We start from the raw sequence: 22,760 nt of genomic DNA on the forward strand, positions 1-22,760 counted from the left end.
TGGGCCACGGGGGCCGGGATTTTCGGGAATCAGGGTACTGAGCTGGGTCAGCCTGGCCTGGCTTCACCATCCCCAAATACCAGGCACACTCGGACAGATCCAATAACCCCGCCTGCAGGAGGTCACACCGAAACCCTGCTCTGGTTCATCCAGCCTGGCTTTTTGTCGCTTGCTCTCTCCCTCACGTTTGGATGACGGTCAAGGACATCAGGAAGTGAACACACATGAAAACTCTCAGTCCTTTAAGCGGCAACGATAACGAGGGCTTGACGGGATTACACTTACTCCCCTCCCCCGCCCCCACCCCCCAGCTCTGAGATCACTGAGTGGATGGTAAGTTCTGCTGCACTTTCCTCGCTTCCCAGGTGGGAAAACTACAGAAGCAAACCCACCTTTGGGTGCTGCTGAGGGTGCCCAGGAGAGAAGGTCTCCAGGGCACCCTGCCTCAGAGAAAGGGACACCAGCTAAAGCCGACAGTAGGGTGCATGTTTGTTTCGCAGACCTGGGGCGGGGCGGGGCGGGGCGGGCCGGGAGGGTGCCTGCGGCCGAGCTGCGGTGTGCGCAAACAGCAGGAAGGCCAAAGGCACTTGGCACTCGGGGAAACACCTGGCAACACTCGCACAGGTAGGAGTTCAGGCACGGGGCCAGCCCCAGCCGGGGAGGGGGGTGCGCGGGGAAAGCCCTAGGTGCTCGCGTAGAGGCGAGGCGATAAGGCTTCCCCAGGCAGCGCCACCGCCACGGGGGACCATGCTGGAGCCGAGGAGGCCCGAAGGGCCAGGGGCAGGGGTTGAGAACTCTCCAGCGTCCCAGAGGTCGGCAGAAAGGTGAGTGGGTAAGGAGTTTGGGGTCCGCCAGAGAGCTCCGCCCTTTCCCAAACTCAGAGGGGTTGGAGAGAGCTCTCAGCGCTTTATGAGAGTTTTCTGTGAAGTTTCTTGGTTCGCAAAGCAGTGGGTGAGCCAGATAAAACATGGGGACCCGCAGTGGGCCCCCAAGGGGTTGGTTGGTGACCTTCTGGAGCAGGCAGCCCCTTCCATCGGCCACCGTGACATGCGGCTGAGCGATGTCATCGCCACTTTGGGGCACCTGCCCGAGTGATCGTGATGGGCTGTGGCCTGTCCCTGGTGCGAGGATGGCGGAGCCTCACAACGTTTACCTTCCACCAGGATGCGATCAGCACAAACCGGATCAAGGAAACCTAAGAAAGTGGCTGAGGAGGGGAGAGAGATGGGTCTCCACGGCCGCTGAAGCAATCAGCTCTCACTCCCTGGCAGCCGTTGGGTTCCAAAGGTGATTCCAGGAGTTTGATTTGGAATCGGTCCCTGAAGACACGCTGACAAGCAGTGGGGCTGCATACTTGGCCCGGGGAAGAGAAAGCCCAGTGGGAGCCGGGTAGTGCTGGGGGGGGGGGGCGGGGAGAGGGTGTTGTTAATCCTGTGCTCAGACGGACACGGGATTGCTTCATGGAAGGAGGGAATCAACTTCTTTCGCGTGGCAACAAGGGGTGGAAAGACAGCTTCACCTAAAGGAAGGGGGCTTCCTCCACATCAGAGAGGCCTGCCGGGGGCGTCGGTTGTCTTTCGAAGAAGTAAGCTCTCCATCATGGGGGGCATTCAAGCACACATTACCGTATTTTCGGACCATAAGACGCACCCAAGTTTTAGAGGAGGAAAACAGGAAAAAAAAAGTTTTTGAAGCACAAAATGTGGTAAAATAGTTAATAACATAACATAATAGTTCACCAATGCAAATGTAAACAAAACTCAACAGCCCCATTAACAACCATTATCCCTCCCAAATTTGGGGTGGCAGGGAAACGTGTGTCTTATAGTCCGAAAAATACGGTAAATGGCTTCTGTTTGGGAGCGACAGGGTGGAGAGAAGGGCTGCTTTGGATGAACCTGGAGTCTCCGCTGTCCTAGAAGTTTTGTGATTTACCTTACAAGCCACAGCTCACGATGTCCTGTTGGCCTGCGTTATCGGGGATCTTGTTTTGGCGGGTGTTCTACTAGAAAGATGCAGAAACATCAGAACTCTCTTTGAACTCGAGGAATGAGACTTGGAGCTCTCAGCCCAGACACTATGACGGGTGGAAGGTAACCCCTAAATCCTGGTACTCCGGCGGTGAAGGCAGCAGGGAGCCCTCGGCAGTGGCTTAATTTGTGGCTGCCTGGAAGAGTTCAAGTGCAAGCCAGGCTTCTGAGAAACAGGGAGGTGAATGGGCAGATAGGACGCGGGAGCCTGGAATTAATAAAAAGTCAAATGGCTGAGTCACTGAGCTAATTTCAAAGTCTGAAGGTAAGAGGAAAGGAGAAAAAAAGGGGAAAAATACGTTCCAGATAATTGGAAGGTAATGAAGGTTTTGCAAAGACCCCAGGTGGCCAGAACAACAGGAGAAGCCGGGAAAATGTAATTACGTACTGATATGTGAGTCTTCCTCGGCGGCCAGACCATCCTGCCCCCGGCCTGCCCCTCGCACTGGACCCCCGCCTGGGCAGTGGCGGCCCAAGCCCAGGACACAATGAGCCAGGCAGAGGGCTCCCCGTTTGCTCAGAGCGGCCTCCCACAGTCCCCGTCCCGGCGCCGATGAGTCCACCACCCATCGCTCCCTCTGAGTCAGGGCAGAGAACCTCAGAACAGAAGTGAACATTGGGAACCCGTCTGCCCATTGCACAGAAGGGAAAGCCAAGGCCTCGAGTGGATCCCACACTGAGTGACACGGGGCGGGCTGAGGCATGTGAGAGTCCACGCGTGTTCTCCCTTGAGCTAGCAGGGAAGGGTCACGTGCTGAATAAGCCAGAGCTCCTGCTTTAGACTCACCTTCTCTGGGCTCTAAGGCAGGAGTCTCTCCAACCCCGGAGCTGGCGTCGGAGGAACAGAGATTTCTCCTGCCCTGCGCGGCAAAGGCCATCTTTTTGTTGACAGGGTGAGATCTGGGCACGTCCTCAGGAACAATCAAAATCTGCGTTCCGCCCTGTTCACAGACCCATCCAGGGGACAGGTCCGCTCGGGGGCGGTTCTGGGCCCGGTGGCCCTGGGAGCGCGTCCAGTGTGTCCGACTCGAAGGACAGAGGGAGAGGACACAGCGGTGTCCCAGCAGGGCTGCGCCAGGTGGGCGGCATTTGCGTGTGGAAGGAACTCCAGAGAGCACGTCCATGCAGTCTTTAAGTCTTCTTATATAGTTCCAGAATCAGAACATGTCCCAGACTGCTTTTTTAGAGTTGTCCTCACAACCGGCCCTTGCTTCCCTGCCAACCCCCCTCCTCCGGGGACCCGTGAGGAGAGTCTCCACCCCCTTCCAGCGCCCCCTCCTGGTGCCCCTAGAGCCTCCTGACCAGGGCCCCGCCCCACCCCTGCCCTCCACTCTGCGCCCTGGCTGGACAGACCCTCGAAATACAACCTTAAAGCCCTCAAGACTTTCCCACCGCATCAAGGGTGACACTGTCCCCCTCCGTGTGGCGGGAAGGTGCCTGACAATCAGACCACGGCTCATCTCTTCATCCCCCTAGCCCCCTGCCACAAACATCGCACCCTCTGCTGCAGCCACCGCTCACCTTGGGAGACCTCCGAGGGGGCTTCCAACCACAGGGGCCCTTTAGGGCTTTTAAGTGGACCCGCACTCCGGTTGTGACTTCAAGCACTTGTCCAAATCCACTGATATCTTACTGATTCGTTTCTTTGTGTCTAGACTTTTCCTCCTGCTTATGTTTAGGTAGGGACTTCATCTGTCCTGCTTACCACTATCGTCCTGGCTCATAGAACCGTTCCTGACATAGAACAGTTGCTGAGGGAATCCTTGTAGGAGGGAAGGAAGGAAAGAAGGAAGGAAAGGAGGAAGGGAGGGAGGGAGGAAGGAAGGAAGGAAGGAAGGAAGGAAGGAAGGAAGGAAGGAAGGAAGGAAAGAAGGAAAGAAGGAAGGGAGGGAGGAAAGAAGGAAGGCCCAGAAAGGGTGGAGGGATGAAACCTCTTGTATCTACATATTCCAGCTGGTTTTTAGCTGGAAGAGGGTAACAATGAAAACAAAGTGGTTATCGATGGGTTTTAAGACAGCAGAAGCAACGATGGTTGGGGGGGTTGGCGAGCCCCCAACTGTCAACTTGCACGCAGCCAGCTACAGTACGTCACCTAGGGGTGGGACAGATGGGAGGTGGAGGTGAGGTCGGGGGGGGGAGGGTGCCGTGGGCTGATGGTCCAGGTGGAGGAGGTGAGAGTCTGCAGGTACGGGAGCAGCCCTGGCAGGCCCGGGATGGCAGCCGCTGGCCCTTTATGAGCGGCACCAGCGCTGGCGTTGTCCCCAGGAGGTCTAGACGCGATCAAAGCGTTGGTGGCAGGCAAACACCTGGGCCGGAGAAGGGGACGGCATGTCTCTCCTTCGGCCCCGGAGTCCCCCGCCGCACACTGACTCGGGAAGCAGCCTGAGGGTGGCTCTTGGCACCCGGCTGTGCGCTGATGAATGGTGGGCACGGGAGGGGTGGAAGCGGGTCCCAGGGACGTGGGATCGCGCTGGCCTTCGGTGTTCCGGAGGGCCAGCCTCCTGCAGGTGGACACGGCCACCCGCCGAGAAATTTCTTCTCACCAACCATGGAGGCATGCGACAGCCCACCTCGGGGGGCTCCCCACACTGAGGGTGCTGAGCACCGAGGGCTCTAGGGTTGGGTAGGGCATGATGGGAAGGGAGGCCGGGGGTCCCTACCCGACCCCAGGTTCTGGGACGCCCAGACGAGATCCATTTCCTGCCAACGTCCAGGCGGCGGCCGCGGAGCCGTCAGGGCGTGCTGGGCTCGCCGGGAAAAGTCAGCTCCCCGGGGCTTTAACTTATAACTTTGTTTGCAGATAGCGAGCCTTTTCCGGCCGGCTCCTCGTCCCGATCTTTTCTGCCTGGAACAATCACATTATTTAATTTAGACGAGTGAAGTTACCTTAGATCAATTATCCTTTTTTTTTTTTCCCTGTGTAATTTCCAAAGCTTAATATCTCCATTCGGGCCCAGCCTGGGGGCCAGGCTGTCTAGCTGAGGCCTAAACGGCTTCAGCCCTTAATTCGATTGTACTTTTACCGCAGCCTGGGCAGCAGGCATAATTCTTTTAGCCCTAAGATGTCTCATTAGCACTAATCTAATAGCACCTATTAAAATATAGGTCACCGAGGTGGGCTGCCAAGTGGAAGACTTGTCATAACTTTGAAGGCTGGACAGCTGTCCCGTGCCCCCCCCCCCCCGCCCCTGACAGCACACCGCACCAATCCCGGACTCCAGTCTAAACAATCGGCGCAATGACAACAGTCTGCTTTCTGCAGTTCGAGATTAGGGACTCGCCCCGGCTGGGAAGTGGAGGGGACATCTGCGGCTCTGGGGAGGGGTGGAGAGGGCCTTTTCCTGCCAACGTGACACAGTGGAAGAGGTCTCTGGCCTCAGGCACCTGGGGCTGGGGCCGTGGTCCCAACGGTGCCACCCACCTGCCAAGTGGCCTGGGGGTGTGGCCCTTCTTCTCTCTGGCCTCGGTGTTCACACCTGCGACAGAGACAGGTAGTGACTTCGAGCCGCTGCTTCCTAAGCTCGGCTTGTCTTGGTAGGCACTTGATGTTTCCTTCAGTCAGCACACTCTTCTTGGAGAAAGACATTTGTTTTAAAAAGGAAGCTGCAGTATCAACTTGGAAAAGTCTCAAGAACATTTGCGGAACGATCCATGCAGAACGATACCGTTTGTATAAACTTTGAAATAGGCACAAAACGATACTTTCTATTGTTTAGACTGGCAAGAGACGGGTCTATGCCACAGGGGTCAAGGCAATGGTTTCTTTCGGGGTGGCTGGGGGGTGGGGGTTGGGGAGAGCTGACTGGGAGGGGCCACGAGGGAGACTTCTGGAGAGCTGGTCGTGTCTGAATGGTCTTGATGGTGATTCTATTGTATTCACTGGGGAAAAAGTGCCCTTAGAGTCAGTGCACACCTGTGTGTGTGTGTGTGTGTGTGTGTGTGTTATAGACCCCTGCAAACACGCATAGAAGGTAATTTTAGGGACGCAACATAAATACGTGTTTGGGAATAATCGACAGGACGGTGTCTGGCCAGGGCCGGGGGGAGGGAGAGAGCTATAACGGGAGGAGAGACACCCAGGGACCTCAACCGTATTTCTAGTGCTTTTGTGTCTGAAGCCAGCTAGTTCCTTGCTCTGTGATTGGTCTATATTTTTATGTGTCCGACATATTTCATAATGCGTGAATCAGAAAGTTAAAAGCAATCAATCGTGAAAAAGCCTTTATGTCACTACCATAAATCGAAAACCAATGCCACACGCCATAAATAGTAAGTATAAACAGAAATGCAAGGAGAAGAAAACGCTGTTATTCAAATGTACTTGGACCGTGGGCTGAAGACTCCGCCCCCGCCCCCAAGCCCGGCTTCCCTGTGCTGAAACGGGGATCAGTCAGGGAGGGAGAGGCACCCCAGGCGTGTTCGACCAGACTGAGACTTGCTCCCTCAGTCACCAGGGTCAAGAGGACGTGGAAATGGGGTCATACTTCCTCTCTCTCTATGACTCAAAGCCATTTAAATCAGAGCTTGTCTGGTCCTCAACGACCAGCCATCTCGTCGACCTGCTGTCTGGCTCCACGTCAGGAAAGGAAGGCGCAACCCCTCTAAGCTCTGGCCGTCCTGGCTTCCAGGTGGCTTGGAGGGTAGGGAGAGGTCTTATGCAGAGTGGGGTACGTGGCAGAGAGACAAAAAGGGGGAGGGATTGTTATTAGCAAAATCACTAGCAATCGTTAGCATAATTTGCAAAGCCTGGTGGGCGGGTTGGGAGGAGAAGCGCCCGGGAGAGGGCAGAACTCCAGCTCCAGGGAGAACGGGCCAGAGCAGACGGTGGCCAGCAGCAGACAGTGCTGGGGCTCAGAAATGCGTCAGCCACGACCTCCAGGATCCCAGCCCAGAACACTGAGGGGCCCTGCTGGGAATGGGGAGCTGGAGTGCCGAGGGGGAAGCTGAGGAGGCGAGGAGGATGAAGAGGGTGGGGACCAAACAGGCAGCCACTGGGCCAGTGGGGCAGAGCAGTGGTTAAGGGTGTGTGTGTGTATCCTGGGGCAGCCTGGGTCTGGGTTCAGATCCTACCCCCTGTCCCATCCTGGCCACGTGACCTCAGAGACATTGAATCTCATTCAGCATTAACTCTTCAGGCTGTAAAATGGCGATGATAGCAGTGAGTATTGTGTGGCATACCACTTAGCGTGGTTCCTGGAACCAGTAAGTGCTGGATGAAGGGAAGGACTGCCGAGTAAACAGCCGCTGTGTACGGCATGTAGTGTGTGCCAAACACCACCAAAGCCCTTCACCATCACCACGCATCAGTGCCTTACAGCGGCCCCAGGGGGTGGAGCTATGATGAGCCCCATTGTACAGGAGGGAAAACTGAGGCACCCGTCAGCCCAAGATGAAACAGCTGCTAAGGGACAGAGCCAGGAGGCCAGCCCAAAGCAGTTAGTATGGCAGCTGAGAGCCACTCTGCCTGCTCATCCCCTTAGGGAGGCCAGGGGGTCAGGTCGCCTAAGGAATGAGAAGGGGAGGGTGATGTTGCTTACCACTGGTGGGGCGGAAGACCCCTGCCCCGAGCCCTGCTCCCTAGTTCCCCTGCTGCCGCCGCTGCCAGGGCCTAAGACACTCAGCTTTTCATCTTGGAGGCCCAGGGTACTGGAGCAGGAGGAGGAAGGCTTCGGGAGGACACACCCCAGGCAGGTCCCCTGCGGGTGGACTACTGCCTGCACCTCCATCATGAAGCAGCTGATCAGACGCGGGTTCCTGGGGACCGGGGCGGGGGGGGGGGCAGGCAGCGTCTTCCAGCACCGTTGTGGATGGGTCAGGCCTGAGGCCTCCACTCTGATGAGGGTGCAGTCTCCCTTGCTGTCCCCTCCTCATCCCACGCACCTACTCTGCAGGGTCTGTGGCTGCTCCTGGTACCGCCAGGACTTGCCCCCAGACAGTGAGCACCGAGCTGCTGTTCCCCTCTCCGTGCCCTAGGGGGCTCCCGTTCACGCCTCCCGGGGAACGGATCACGGGGCCGTGAGTGCCCCTGCGCTTTTGCTGTGTTTGCTAAGGGTGGTGGGTGCAGCAAAGGGAAGAAGTTCTGGCCCAGGGAGAAAAGAAGGCGCTGAGGTCGGGTAAACCAAGGGTGAATCTCCCCGGCCGCGCTCCCCTGAGGCTGTGGTTGGGAAACGTCAAGCCACTGGGATTGTTTTACCTAAACAAGCATTAAGCATGCCACAAATGCGCAGATTCCCGGTTCTCGCGGCGGAATCCACATTTCTGGGGTGGGGCCCAGGAAACTCAGCTTGCACAGTGTGGTGCTAGGACGGCGTGGGCGTGGGGAAGGTGAAGAGGCAAAGGGTCTCTAGGAAGAAGCAGTGACCTTCCAGGACGCGACTTGAACTGTCATCACAGAACCTGATCAATGGGACCCTCCCCACTGCCTTACCAAAGTCGTCCCCACTGATTAGCTGCGCTTGTCTATCGTCTCCATTGTACAGGTGGGAACACCGAGGCTTAGGAGCCAAAGGCCGCCTAGTGGGCCAATGGCGACGCCAGGCTTCAAAAACACTTTTTGTTGTTGTTGTTTAAACTCTTCAGGCCACACGCGTCATTGTCATACCAACCAACATCAGTTGTTTCACCCCAGGCTTGGACTTTGAAGTCAGATAAACCTCAGTGAAAACTCTGGAGAAGTGCCTGCCTCTCGCAGACGTAGGGAAATTCAACTTTTGAAACCGCAGGAAGAAGCAGCACATGCGCTGTGCCCTGTGCTATCCTGAAAGCTTTACATGTATTTATTCTCCGACTACGAGTCTCCGACATAGGCACTGTTGGCTTCATCACCCTCCCATTTTACAGACGAGGAAACCAAGCAGGAGCACGTGGTCCAGATGTCACAGCTAGGCGGGGGCGGAAGCGGGATAAAAATTCTGGCGCTCCGAAGTCCATGTGTTTGGCGCCGACCCCGGTCTGCCTCCCCGGGCTGCAGAAAAAGCTGGCCGCGGTCAGTTTCCTAGGAAGGGGCATTGGCGGGACAGACAGGTCCCCGGAAGGGGGTGGGAAGGTGGTGGGAAGAGTCCCTGGGGCTCGAGCGTATTCCTGGCGAAGCCACTGGGAAGTGTTTCTTGAGGGAGAAGAGAAGAGAGCTCAGGGACTAGTGGGATGTGGCCCCAGGAGACTAATTGCAGCTTAGGGGGGTCTTTTACTGAGGAGGCGTTTTAAGGGATTCTGAGACGGATTCCAGGCAAGCCTCTGCCAGCCCCCTAAAACCGTATGTAAAAGGCTGTGCACAGTTAAGAAGACAAGCACATGGAGATATGTACTGTGTTCCCGGATGGGCGGGAGACTGAAGATTGTAAAAAACGTCAGTTCTCCCCAAATGGATCTATAGACTCAAAGCAATTGCAGCTTGCATCCCAAAGGGATCGTTTCACGGAGCTCAGCAAGCCATCTCTGACACGTGTAGGAAAGAACATCGCCAAGACATCGCCAAAGAAAAAGCGCTACAGCGTCTGGCCCTATGAGCTAGGAAAACACATTCGAAAGCAATGCTCGCTTGCTTTCCCAGCGTTAGTGAGATATAACTGACTAATAAAAATGTATATATTTAAGGTGCACAATGAGATGATTTGATACATCACATTGTGCATACATTGCAACCATTTACACTGTGATATGATGACCGTGATTGAGGTAATTAACCCATCTATCACCTGGCATAGTCACCTTTGTGTACCTGGGGTGGTAGCAGTTAAGATCTGCTCAGTTAGCAGCATCTGAATGTGCCGCACAGGACTGTCGACCATGGCCCCCGGGCTGTACCTTAGCCCCAGAACGTACTCATCTCACGGCCAAGTTCGTGCCTAGAAAGCAATGTCAATGGAGACAACGTGAGACTGCTCAGGCGCAAACAGGCCGATGCAGCGGACGGGAGAGCTGAGCAGCAAACCCAGCTGCACAAGGAGACTTGGACTACAGCTCACTCCATCATCAGGGACGGGTCCCCAAAATGTCACACGGAGCGGAAGAAGTCACAGGACAACACCAATGGTGTATTCCTTTTACATGTTACAGTTCAAAAGGCAAAACCGAGCAATCTATTGTTAGGGACACATTCACAGGTGCTAATGCTGCAAAGAGAAGCCACATGCAAACGGCTGCTAAACTCAGGATAGCGGTTGCCATGCAGTGGGGGAGGGGGGAAGGGATGTGCTGGGAGACACGGGTCTCCTGGGCGAGTGGAAATGATCTCTCCCTTATTCTGGGGAAGGGGTCCTTGTATGTCCTTATCACTAATGGTATGAAAACTGTTTATACATGTTTTATATACTCTTTCTTCTGTATGGTAAATTTTACACGGAATTTAAAAGTACTGGGAGTATGTGCACATTTCTGGGAGGGTCCCCGTTTCATCCAATTCTTTAAGGAATGCCTGGTCCCTTCCCAGAGTGCACCGGGGCATGGAGCTTCCTGCGGTCCAGTCCTGCCCGGATACTCCAGCCTCTTTCCCGGAGAGGGATGTGAACCAGGTGTCAGTCCCTGTCACCATCACTCACGTGGCCCCCTGAAGGCCGCAGGATGTATTGGAGGCTAACACAGAGGGGGGAGAGGGTCTGCCTCCCCTTCCAGGAGCCCGAGGCCCTTTGCCTAGAATACCTCCTCTGCGGACACACCTCCCACCCGCCTTTCTGCTTCCTGTGGTCCCTCTGCATCCCACTGACAGGCGTGGGCCTCGCCCCAAAGCCCGGAAGCAGCAGAGAGGAGTCTGGGCCTGGGGTACTGACTCCCAGCCCAGTGCCTGTCCCGCCACCCCACCTGCCACCCCTGTTCTCTGCTCCCCAATCCCCGCCTGGTCCTCCACCTCACAGGGCCTGCAGGGCGTGGCTGGGCCTGCATTGGCTCGGTCTCAGAGGGACACCTTTGTCCCTTTTGTGAGAAAGGAATCCAGGTAAACTGGAGGGTTTTTACCCTGAGGAGCTGGAGAGGGGACGCCGTTACCTGGAAGGAGGGAGGAGGGGCAGCAGGTGGGCAGGCAGATCGGAAGGGCAGGTCCAGAAATCTGCTTGGGGCTTGATGGGCCCCAGGTGCCTCTGTGAGCTGGGGGAGATGCCCAGCCTGTGGCTGGGTCCAGGCAGCGGATGTCAATGTGAATGTCAGTGACGGACAGAAGCTTTTCAAGGCCCGTGTCTGACCTTTCAGCACCAAGTTCATGCCTATCTAATGCCCCTGCCTCATTCAGAGTAAAACCCGAAGTCCTTCCATGGCTGATAGGGAGGAAGGAGTAAAGGCAACGCAAGCCCAGCCAAGCCTGGGGGATCCTTGTGGGACGGCAGTCGGTTGGGGCAGGAGGTCAAAGGGCAGGGTCACATCTGAGTGGGTTGGAAGGCCAGAGAGCTTTAGTGGCATGTGGCCCAAGGAGACTAATTTCAGCTTATGGGGGTCTTCTATCGAGGAGACTTTTATGCTGTTTGGAAATGTGGTATAACTCATAACAATGATCAATGCCCGCAGGGCAGGGCAGCGGCCAGGACACAGAGGTCTGTTGTCCCCTGATCCAAAACACAAACAAACCAGTGAAAACTAGAAAAAGAAAGAAGAGAAAAGAAGAAAACAAATGACAAGCAAACCTCTCCCCCTCTGTGGCCATAGATCCCCCACCAGTGTGGGCTCTGGGATGCCCTCAGGACGCTTCCAGAACCCAGCCCCTTGGGTTCTGACTGTGCTCCAGCCAGGCCTGGATGTGCCGGGGCCTTGGCCTCTGCGGAGAAAGGGCCAGAGCTGGACAGAGAGCTCCAGCCATCGTCTTGCGCCCATGGGCTGTGTCACCACGTGCCATTGTAAGTGGAAGTGACGCCGCCTCAGGGATCGCATTAGCGCTGCTAATGCTCCAGCCGCCGGCCCACCCGCTCGCCCTCAGGCCTCCTGGAGGGGCAGGATGCAGGGCACGGAGAGAAGCCACATGGCCCCGTGGCTCTCAGGCCAGCGGTGGACAGGGATGCCTACCCTGGCGTCCTCCCCCCACCCCGCCCCCGCCGGAGTCTCTGAAGCAATGAGCTGGGGCTCTCAGGACCTGCCACCTGGCCCCCTGATATGTGCACATGCGTGTGTCCTGGGGTGGGGGGCACCTTCTCCATCCTGTGTCCCGCCCACACCCCTGTCATTGTCACCCACCATTCCTGCCAGTGAAGACCCGGCCCCATCAGCTTCCTATGGCCAATCCCTCCGCTGGAAGCCCTTGCTGGTGACGGCAGTGTGCAGGCCCACCTCCAGCAGGCTGGGCATGCTGGCAGGCAGGCCCCCTGGGAGCAGCCCTAAGGATTAGACACTCTAGCTTTCTTGTCCAGCAGTGGGACACCTGGGGCTCGGGGTGTGTTGTCTCCCAGTGGTCCCCAGGAAGGCTGAACACCGGCTGCCCATGGCTGGAACTGTTCCTTAATGTCCCCTCATCTGACTGTCTCCTCTTTCCCGCCAAACCTCCCCACCCCTCCACCAAGGCCGCCAGGGGCCGCCTCCTACACCAACAACTTAAATTCAGTTAGTGTCAGGTTCTGCCTCTGGAGGAATCCAACATAAACGCCTTCATCCAAAGGCACCGAAGCCAACCAGCAATCGAGATCCCCTCTAGTGACGTTTTGTATACATTCCCGGAGCACGAGCTACGTGACAGGATGTAACAGGCCCTGTGCTTATGCCGGTGGGGAAACCACACAGGTAACTATTGGGCATATAATGAAGCTGTGCAAAGGAGTTCACTCTGTTGTGGGAGGTGGCTACCGGGGAGGGCTTTACGGTGGCAGTGACATCTAACGTTTTGAAGGATGCATAGGAGTTCTCCAGGTAGACAAGAGGAAGACGAAAACAGCATATTAAAAAATCCAGAGGTGCAAAAAGCCACAAAATGTCCAGGGAACTATTAGTAGTTGAGTATCTCCCATGTTGCTAAAGCATAAAGCATATTTTGGAGATCATAGAGGGTTTGTAGAAAGAATGGGGAAAGAATAAAAGCAGCCAGAGATGTGGTTAAACAGGCAGGCAGGATCTTGTCTGGACTGTTGGCGGTGTTTCGATATCATCTTGGAAAGATGAGAGGATTCAAAAAAATTGGGGGTTATCTTTTTTCTGCTTGCTTACCTACCCAGCGCTCGTTGTCGAAAGGTTGGCAGATAGAGAGACGAATAAAGAAGAAAATAAAATTACTTCAAACCCAGGGTTTAATTAAATCACACAGATGTGTTGCCGTGTCTCCGAGGAGTTTCCGCAGGGAGAGTGAGGTGATCAGACTTGAGTGGTGGAAAGCGCTCTGGCGGCTGGTGCATACCAAGTGGCTGGAAAGGTCCTGGCTGCGGGTGGCCAGCTGGAGGCGCTGTGGAAGGTGGCGGGGTCTTCTGAGGGGGACGCAGGGGATGCAGCCCCAGTGGGAGAGCTGGGGCTCTGCTGGGAGCTCGGAGGTGGGAGTTGCAGGGCCAGCTGCATGGGGCTGGGTGTGGAGAGAGCAGGAGGACCCGACCGACCACTAGAGAGCTTCTGAGCGTCCCCCTCCGCGAGCTGGCGGAGGCCACAGGGGCCAGGAGCCAAGAGACCTGGGTTCTCTCCCCAGGGCGGAACTTCAAACAGGTCCCTCGGATCCTCAGATCTGAAAAATGAAATCTGGTCACATTCCTGCTTTGTTCGCAGGCGGGACCAGGTGAACCCTGAGTGGAGGGAGATAACACATGGCCCCAGGCTCTCTGGAAACCTCCGCTCACTCCCTCCCCCGACCTTCTGCCTCCTCCAGTCACCAGCCCCGGCCTGCTGGAGGCCAGGGGAGGCCCCTCACCTTCCTCTCTCCTCCGCACCGGTCACAGTGGATGTGTGTCATCCTGGTCCCTCTGGGGGAAATGCTCTAACCCCCCCTTCCCTGGAGGCCACTTGACACACTGATTGATGCCCGAGTGCGTCTGAGGTGCGGGGAATACCGCCCGGGACAAAGCCCTTGCCTTCATGGAGCTCACATGTCGTCCGAGGGGAGGCGTACACTAAACAAGCAAACATAGATGGGGGCAGCGAGGTCACGAAGGGAATCACACAGGGCAATGTGTCAGCGAGGGGGGGTGAACTTGAGATCAGGCAGAGGACAGAGCGCGCATAAAGGTCCTGGGGTGGGTTTGCGCTTGGAGCGCTTGAAGCACTTGAAGGTCCGCAGCCCTCGGCTTATTGAAACTCCTCCCCATCTTATCCGAGTGTTGCCACCTCTGGGAAGCCTTCTTGGATCACCACCCTGCCCCTTGCTCTTGCTCACTGACTCAGCTCCGCCCACTTTCCCCGTACCCCTGTGGCCACACCCCCTCCTGACCACACCCGCTGGGGATTGACTCTTTCCGCACCGAACTCTCCGGTGGCAGGAACTGTCACCCCCACAGCCCCACCAGCCAGCACGGGGGGCTCAGGGATCCAGGAGGGGGTCAGCATCTGCTGATGAACGAATACATGAGCCCGCAGATAAACGTGCCTGTGCATGACTGAATGCGTGAGTGAGTGAATGAGTGAATGAATACCAGGTCTAAATGGCTCCCTCCTTTGCTTATTTAAATGCCGCCTTCTCAAACTCCCTGACCAAAGAGCAACCCTGATCTCCCCAGACGCAGCCCTCCCCCACCCCCTGCCGTGCTCTTCTCCCTCCCCCAACAAGGCAGACCACCTTCTCACATAGCAGAGCATGTATGTATGTGTGTATGTATGTATATGTCTCATGTTCGCCCTCGTCTCGCCCTGAAGGAATGTGAACTCCACCGTGTCAGGGATTTTTGGGTGAGCTGTTCACTCAGGGAGCCCTGGAGCCTAGGACAGTGCCCGGAACTAGAGGGCCCACACACGCGTGGTGGGGGGCGGGCGAATGAATGAGTGAATAGATAAGTGAACACCAGTTCTCAGCCTCACACAGCAGGGGTCGCAACCTCCGGTGCCTTGCCAGCCTGCCCAGTGCAAACGGAGAGGTAGGAGTGAGGACTGGGCCGTGCCCTTTCCCCCCCACCAGCCGGCCAAACAAAACCCACCCAGCCGCCGGCCAGCATCCCTTCGCCGTCTTAGGAGCTGAGCAGAAACGTTCCCGCTAGTTGCCGGAGAAACTCTAGCAGGGCAGTTTACGACGGCTGCGACGCGTGACAGAGCTGGGAGAGAACCGGGTCATTTGCTGTCTCTGGTCTTGTCCCGGCCCCCTCTCGGAGGCGACTCGAGCTCTTAGGAATCTCATTCTCTTGCCGTGGTCGGAGGTCAGAGCCTGGTGCCCCAAGGGTTTCGTCTGGTACCTCCGTGCGCTCTGGAAAGGGAATGCGCGCCCGGGTCCCGCGAGTCGCTGGGAGCGGGGTTCCCGCCACCTCCCGAGCCCGCGCCGCGCCCCCCCCCCCGCCCATTCCCGGCTGCTGTCACTCTCCATTATTGCTAACAGGCTCCAGAAGGAGCGGGCCCGGCGCTGGGTTAATGCAATCGGCGCGTTACCTGGGGCGCAGGCTACATTACCAGCCCGACCCCGGTCCGGCGCGGCTAGATCCCACCAACCGGCGCCCCGCCGGCCGCCCCGCGCCTCCAGCGCTCCTCGGGGTGCGCCTGAACGCCACGCGGCGGAACTTGTCCCCGGCCCGCGCCCCACAGTCTAGCCAGCCAAGGCGGGTCCCGGGCTGGCAGGGCGCACGGCATCCGGGATCCCGTCGCTGCCGGACATGTGAGTGCGCCCTGCGTGCGGGACTCGGCTAGCTGGGCCGGGGAGACCCAGGCTGGGGCGCGCAGAGAGTGCTAGCGAGTTTGACGTGCAGAAGTGTACGTGTCCGGGGACGCTGCTGGGGCTGCTGGGGGAGAGGGCAGCCAGCTGCACGGGGCTGGTCCCCGCCCTGGGAAGCCTCTGCCTCGGCGTTCCAAACGCCGTCACTTGGGACTGCGAGGGAGCGGCCAAATGAGGGAAGGGCTGCCAGGTCCCAAGCCCGACCTACGGGGCGGGCGGGAGCGGTCTCCGCCTCCAAGTTCCGCCTCTAAGTTCGGCGCGCCACTACCTCTGTTTCCAAATTGTTCCGACAGACACGCGCCCTTGACGGGGAACTCTGCGTCCGCTCTGCGCGCGCTGACCGAGGTATTCCAGGCGTTCTCGGGAGGCCTCGAGAGGCGCGACCGGGGCGGAATGACCCAAGTGACCACATCTTTTCCTTCTCTCCAAACAGAGCCTCGGCGTGCTCCCAGGACCGCTGCCGTCCCTCCCGCCAGCCGCACCCATGCTTCTGGCGCGGATGAACCGGCAGGTGCAGCCGGAGAACAGCGGCACGGACTCCGAGCCCGAGCAGCCCCTGCCCGCGCGCAAAGCTGCCGAGCTGTTGGTAGTGAAAGAGCGCAATGGTGTCCAGTGCCTCCTGGCGCCCGCGGGGAGAGACGAGCAGCCCCGGGAGACCTGGGGCAAGAAGATTGACTTCCTGCTCTCTGTGGTCGGCTTCGCGGTGGACCTGGCCAACGTGTGGCGCTTCCCTTTCCTCTGCTACAAGAACGGCGGCGGTGAGCCCCCTCATGGGTTGGGGGTTTGGACTTGGGAGGCTACCTGTCCGGCAGCAGTGGCCGGCAGAGGAGATGGGATACACAAGAAGAGGAAGCACTCGGGCAAGTCTGGGGACCAGGAAGGGACAGGACAGGGCTCACAGAAAAGGCATCAGGGTCCCCGGTGGAAGAGGGAAATTGAGGCATGAACTTGGACGGTGAGGGGTGCACGGGCGGAAGGAGGGAAACGGGCTCCACGGTGGGTGAGGACCCCTGACTTGGGATGGTCCACAGGAAGGGAGGCTGAGGTTCGGAGAGCTGCGGAAGGGGCACCGAAAGTGCACAGCAGGTGACAACCAGGCACACAGTGTCCCTAGACCCGGCACTACCAAGCCTGAGAGTAGACTTGGGTGTCCTGAAGGCACTTGGGGGGTCCTGCGCTCTCAGGACAGAGCCACACAAAGAGAAGCTAGTTCAGAGAGAGCGCCACTCACAGCTGGAGTTTTGCTGGAGAGGCCACAGTGCGTGGCTTGACCATAGGTCCCAGGAGCTGGCCTGATTCTGGGGGCAGGAGGCCTGGTAATCGGGACGGAGCCTCCACTTCCTGGGGTCCTGGCCACGTGGCGGGGAGAGGGGGACAGGGGCCTGGAAATCACAGCCAGCCTCTCTCCACCCCTCCTTGCTGGGCGGCATTACCGACCTGCCCTGGGGTGGGAGCCTGGAGACCAGCTACAGCAGAACCAGGCGTCAGAGCCCCGGGAGAAGCGGGAGACTGGGTTCTAAGGCCCTAGCTCCTTCCCCAGGGCCTTTGCTCCTGGGTGCCCAAACCACTGGGTCCTGCCCTTCTCGCTAGGATGAGCTAAGGGGTGCCCTGTGGAGCACCCAGCAAAGAATAACCTAGAGGCAGAAGTTGGTGAGGGGGTGGGGCCCAGCTCTGGGAACCTCTTTACCCACTGGACCCTCCTGCCTGGCAGGGGCTGTGGCTCAGGACTCCCGGGGGGTCACAGGGAGACAGGGGGAGGGTTTGGGACTGGGCGTCAGGGCCTGGGACCCAGCTGTTCGCTTCACTGCGTGCTCTAGACACCTGCTTCTGGTTCTGGGCGAGAAACGGGGCGCAGGATCCAGGCCGAGGTGGAACTTCCCCGTGTTTGGCTGCTGCGGCTTCTCAAGGGCTTGTCTGGTCAGGACTCAGCATGATGGCCCTTCCAAACCCAGGAAGAGAGGAAATGCAGGTTCAATGCCACTTCAGTGTCAGTCGATGTCAAGGTGACGAGGGAAAGACAGACTGAGAGACCCTAGGCCAGGCCGCCCAGCATGTCCTCCGTGACCGACGAGACGGCTTGTCTCTAGACAGCAGAAGGTCCTCTCGTGCATGAATCCGTGATACGGGCTGGGCTCTTCTCCATGCGAGGCCCCATGGAGGCTCCGCCGTGGTCATCCAGGCCTTTCAGCCACCCAGCCTGCCCAGTGCTCTAGTCACCCACTAAAGGGCCCCACTGTCACGCTGCTCCAAGTCATTTCCGTTGTTGCAAGTGCTGAGACTAAAAGACAGCCATCAAACACATGGTAGATGGACATCTTGGAGTGTCCCCCGGCCCTGCACACGCACGTGGCCCTTGCCACCAGCACAGGCAAGTGCACCCTGTGTGCAAGTGACATCCTAGGAGCCTGGGGCACCCAGTGGAGCAAACTGGGCACAGGTTCTAATTTTCAAGCGATGTAGTCTGGAAGCCCCCTCCCCTAAGCGTGCTAGCCCTACACACAGCTCACCCCCACCCCCCAGCTGTCTCTTCGGGAGTCTGTCTCCCAAACAGCCTGGGGCACCTCGAGAGCAGAGAATGTGGCTTTTCGTGCTTGTGTTTCTAATGCTCGAGATAAGGTGTAGTTGCCAGGAATGTGGAGGAAGGTGCCCAGCAAACTTCCACGGGCTGAACACGTTCACAAGATGGCCAGAGCCCTCAGAGCCTTGGCCCGTCTCCAGAAACAGCACAACGGCTGGTGGTAACCCACAAGCGAGGCACGCACGCTGTGGGCTGGGGGCCAGGCAGGGGCTGGCTGCCTGGAGATCAGGAGCCCGGGTTCCAACTCCGAGCTCTGTGACTTTGGGTGACCCTTACAAGCCTCCCTTTTCTCATCTGTCAAATGGGAATAATGGCGTTCGACTCTGAGGCTGGTTGTGAGGATGACATGTGCCTTGGGCAGGGGGTGGGCCTGGCATGGAGGGTGGCCTGGGCACCGATGGCTGCTGCTCCTTCTGGGCATCGTTGGGACGACCTGTGAAATGGACAGGGGGTGACAAGCGCTGCTTAGGAAAAACTGGAGGCGGGGGGTGGGGGGCGGTGGTTGGAGCTTAGCTCCCAGGGACGGGAGGGGCGCGGACAAGCCCGGGGCGGGGAAGGAGACATTCTAGTTGTCCAGGAATGCACCTGGGATCACATCAGAGACTGGGAGTGCGGGCTGAAGGGCGCGCTGAGAGAGATAAGGGTGGAGAGACATGCTGCGGCAGGGCCGTGGTGACCTTGAACGCCAGGCTAAGGAATGGGAAGTACTGGCAGGGTGGCTTTCCAGTCCTGGCCGGGGTGTCCATGGCTGGCCCCACACAGCGGGGCAGGCGCCAGGCTATCGGACCCCTTCCAGGGGATGCGCCCCAGGCCCTTCCTGGGCTTTATCTCTGCTGAGACCTCCTGGCTGCTCCTGGGGACCAATTCCCGCTTAGTAGTTCTGAAGTCTGCCCCAGAGACAGGCAGGCGGGCGGGGGGGTGGGGATCCGGGAACTGTGGAAGCAGGCTAAGGGCCTGAGTTTGAATCCCCGTTTGTTAAACCTGGGCGTGGCACAGCCCCTCTCTGAGCCCAAAGTCCCTGCTTCTGCTGCAGCTGGAGGTGGGCTCGGATGCCCCCCCCAACCCGTCCCTGGCCCAGCCCAGCGCTGCACTCGAGCACCCGGTGGTCCGACAGCCCGTGTGTTCTTCCGGTGTCCAGATGGACTCCATAGCCTCCAAGCCCAGCTCATGGTGGAGGCTGTTTCGAAACAATAAAGATGCTGATAGTGTAGGCCCCTGGCTACTGTTTCCTGAATGACTTGCTGGGAAAGATCAGCCTGCCTGAACGCTTCCCTGCAGGGCAGCTGCTGGGGTGCCTGGGTGTGGGAGGCTGCCGGTGGGCAGCGCCGCTCTCAGAACCTTCTCGACCAGGGAGACGGTGCCCAGCCAGGGGCAGTTTCCAGTGCTCTAGCCTGTCCCTCTGCACCTGTGGCCTTCGGCCTTGCCTGTGCAGGTTCCCGGGGAGGAGTGTGTCCCCACGTCTGCCTCCCTGCCACGGGGGAGGCCACTGTGAATGGTCCTTTGCCAATGGCGGCTTTGGTTTGAGGCGCATCGTGCTGACAGCTCTTTAGGTTCAGACAGCGCAGGGTCTGAATCCGGGCCTGATGTTTCCCGGAAATGTGGCCTCGGACAAGTTACTCATCCGGCATCTGGGGTGATGCGGACCCCAGCTCGTGGGGTCCGAAACATTGTGGATGAGGCATGAGAAATTCACACAGGCTACCGAGTCCTGTGGAGGAAAAGGGACGGCATGGCTTTCCTCTCAAGGGGAGAGAAACCTCGGCCTCCGCCATGACAGGCCTTTATTTCTTTTTCTGGGTGCATTACATGATGGTCCTCATGTCCCATGCACAGGCTCGCTTTAGGCGGTTACCTTTTACAGAAAGCAAAGGAGCCGATGCTGCTGATCACATCGCAGAAGAGGGATATTTGCAAATGCACAGGGAAAAGTGGTCGAACCGGTTACACTCATCCTTGGAAGCTTTAGCATGGATTTTAGGAGGTTGCTTTGCAGTAAATGTTTGCTGCCTCAGTTCCGGGCGAGGCAGTTTTAGCAAAAGCAAGTCTCAAAGTGGCCTAGGTACATTGCAGGTCTGATTCCCCACGGGAGAACCTATCCGTGGGAGTGGGTCCTGTGCATCTCCGAGTGGGAGCTGGGCCCACAGCACGCGGGACGATCTCCTATACTGTGGGCCTCAGTTTCTTTGTGCAGAAAAGGAGAGTAACTGCGCCTTCCTGCAGGGAGGCAGGGCACCGCGGAGAGTGCATGCACAGAGCTGAAAGCCGTGCCCAGCACATCGCAGGAGCTCAGTACGTGAACTTGTTGCTCTTACGGATGTTGTTCAACAGTGTCTAGCCACAGGCTAGACCCAGGCGTGGGGCAGGGCCCTGGTTTTGGAGGGGGCAGATCTGATTGCTAGGAGGAAATGGATAAAAGGAAACCGATTGATGCGGTCACCCTCGGGCCTGGGAATCGGGAATGAAGAGCCGTGCGTGGGGCGCTGCTTATTCCGACAGCCCAACCTCGTCTCGCTGAGTTTCTTCCCCCGGAGAATGGGGATTAACATGTTCGTCACATTCGTGGGGCTCCATGTGGTTCTGGGTCCCAAACGGGGTTCCCCTTCTTCCCCAAGGAAGCTCCAGGTCTCGGGTGCCTGTAGCCCTTCAGGGACACTCTGGGCCAAAAGAGCTAGGGCTGTGGAGGCTAAGTGGCCAGTGAGAAGGGCAGGAGCCTGCAGACAACCCAGTGCCCCCACATCTGACCCGGCTGTCAGGGAGGCGTCTACACCGCAAGCTTGCCAAGCCAAGTTCAGCTCAGAGGCCCACAGGCTGGCCAGCTGGTGTGGCCTTTCTGCTGACAAGTTCGCAGGAGGCAGGCGCTCACTGGGGGCAGGAGCTGAGACCTTGGGCTGAGGTCACCAGCATGACTGGGCCCCTTGCTCGGAGCTGGCCCAGAGGACCTGCAGGGGCCGTTTCCAGCAAGATGGGATTTCACAGGGGTCAGTGTTCCATCCCGCCCTGCAGTCCCAGACCCAGCTGCCTAAGTAAGGATGAGGTCACGGCGTGAGTGGAGAGAGTCCCAGGACTCCCATTAGCTGCATGTAAGTCACTGCTGGCATCCATTTATTTAACCACAGAACACCCACGAATGCCCGCTGCATGCCGGGAATATCAGGGTGAGCAAAAAGCAAGCCCTTCCTTTAGGGAGCTCACAGTCTATTGTAGAAAACGCAAGAGTGTGTGTCAGTGCGGGTCCTGTTACTGGAAGTATCACATTCCCAAGGAGGGAGGTGAGGTCCCGCTCTGCTCCCTGTGGGTGTGCAAACCGGGAAAGGGGTGTGGCCTTGGTCCAGGCGGCTCTCTTCAGCAGCTGAGGCCTGAGCAGTCCTCGCTGTGGGGACAGCCCCTTTGCTCCTGAACAGATCCTGGGTGGCACCGCGGGGCCCTTCTTGGCCGCGGGGCTGGAGGGGGTCTGGGGGAATCCTTGGCCCTGCACTTGCTCGTGGTCAGCAGTATATTTGGGTACAAGCCTCACGGGGGACAGAGACACGAGGAGCCCAAGCCACTGCCTCCAAGCGCTCTGCACTTGCTGGCCCTCAGCAGGCGTTCACGGCCGTGGGCTGTGAAGGCCAAGGCCACCCTCGGGCAACTGAGGGTCCTCAGTCAGCTGTGGCTTCCAGGCTACAGAGCTGTGCGTGTCCTGTCTGCTGTCACGTGTGACGGCAGGACATCCTTCCCACTTACAGAGCGCCCACTAAGTGCAGGTCCGTGACCTCTGTCACCTCTAACGCAGCAAACCAGTGATGCAGGCGTTATTATCCCCACTGACAAAGAGGAAACTGAGGCTCAGAGAGGTGACCTTTCTGCTCAGGGTCACATGGCCACAAACAACAGGACCAGAACTGTCCGTAGATCCGGTCGAGGGGGTAAGAGGAAAATCGTTTTGGTTAATACTCTTCTGACCCTAATGTGCGGGGGCTTCCCCACGCTGGCCGTTTCCCAGCCCTCTGGACACCAGCTGGGCGGCCGGCAGTTCATTTGTGACACCGTGCACCTGCTGTGAAGGCAGGCCCTGCAGGGCCGGCCACGCCTCAGATGCTGGTTGCCAGTCCCTTGTTGTCACCTGTGCGTCAGACTCACCCGCTGGATGTCAGGGCTTCCCACCATCCTGTCTTCAGATTTGATCGTTTGCACTGACAGCTCGTAGGACCCAGGGAAACACCTGTTTACACTTACCTGTAAGTAAAGGAGGATACAGGTGAGCAGCCAGATAAAGACGGACACGGAGCGAGGTGCGGACAGACCCAAAGTACCAGAGTTTCTGTCCCCACAGAGCTGGAGTTCGTCGCCTGCTGGTACAGGGGTGTGAACTTCACCACCTGGAAGTTCTCCAAACTCTGTAGTTCAGGACTTTTGTGGTGGCTTTGTCACGGTCAGC

At 58.0% G+C, this 22,760-nt stretch overlaps 1 protein-coding gene across 2 annotated transcripts in view; it reads left to right on the forward strand.

Annotated features, from left to right (window-relative positions):
• Window positions 1-687: 687 nt before the first annotated feature.
• The window catches only part of SLC6A2 (solute carrier family 6 member 2), a 55,160-nt gene continuing 33,087 nt past the window's right edge, over window positions 688-22,760 (forward strand). The window contains exons 1-2 of one of the 2 annotated variants that reach the window (XM_036011852.1): window positions 688-824; window positions 16,199-16,523. In XM_036011852.1, coding sequence (XP_035867745.1) covers window positions 16,250-16,523 — 274 coding nt within the window. In that variant the 5' untranslated portion in view covers window positions 688-824; window positions 16,199-16,249. Of the gene's footprint in view, window positions 825-15,999; window positions 16,111-16,198; window positions 16,524-22,760 lie in introns of those variants that run through there. The other variant, XM_028501902.2, reaches the window with a different exon arrangement.

This window comes from Phyllostomus discolor, chromosome 12 (genome assembly GCF_004126475.2).
Source record: "Phyllostomus discolor isolate MPI-MPIP mPhyDis1 chromosome 12, mPhyDis1.pri.v3, whole genome shotgun sequence".
Classification (NCBI taxonomy): domain Eukaryota; kingdom Metazoa; phylum Chordata; class Mammalia; order Chiroptera; family Phyllostomidae; genus Phyllostomus; species Phyllostomus discolor.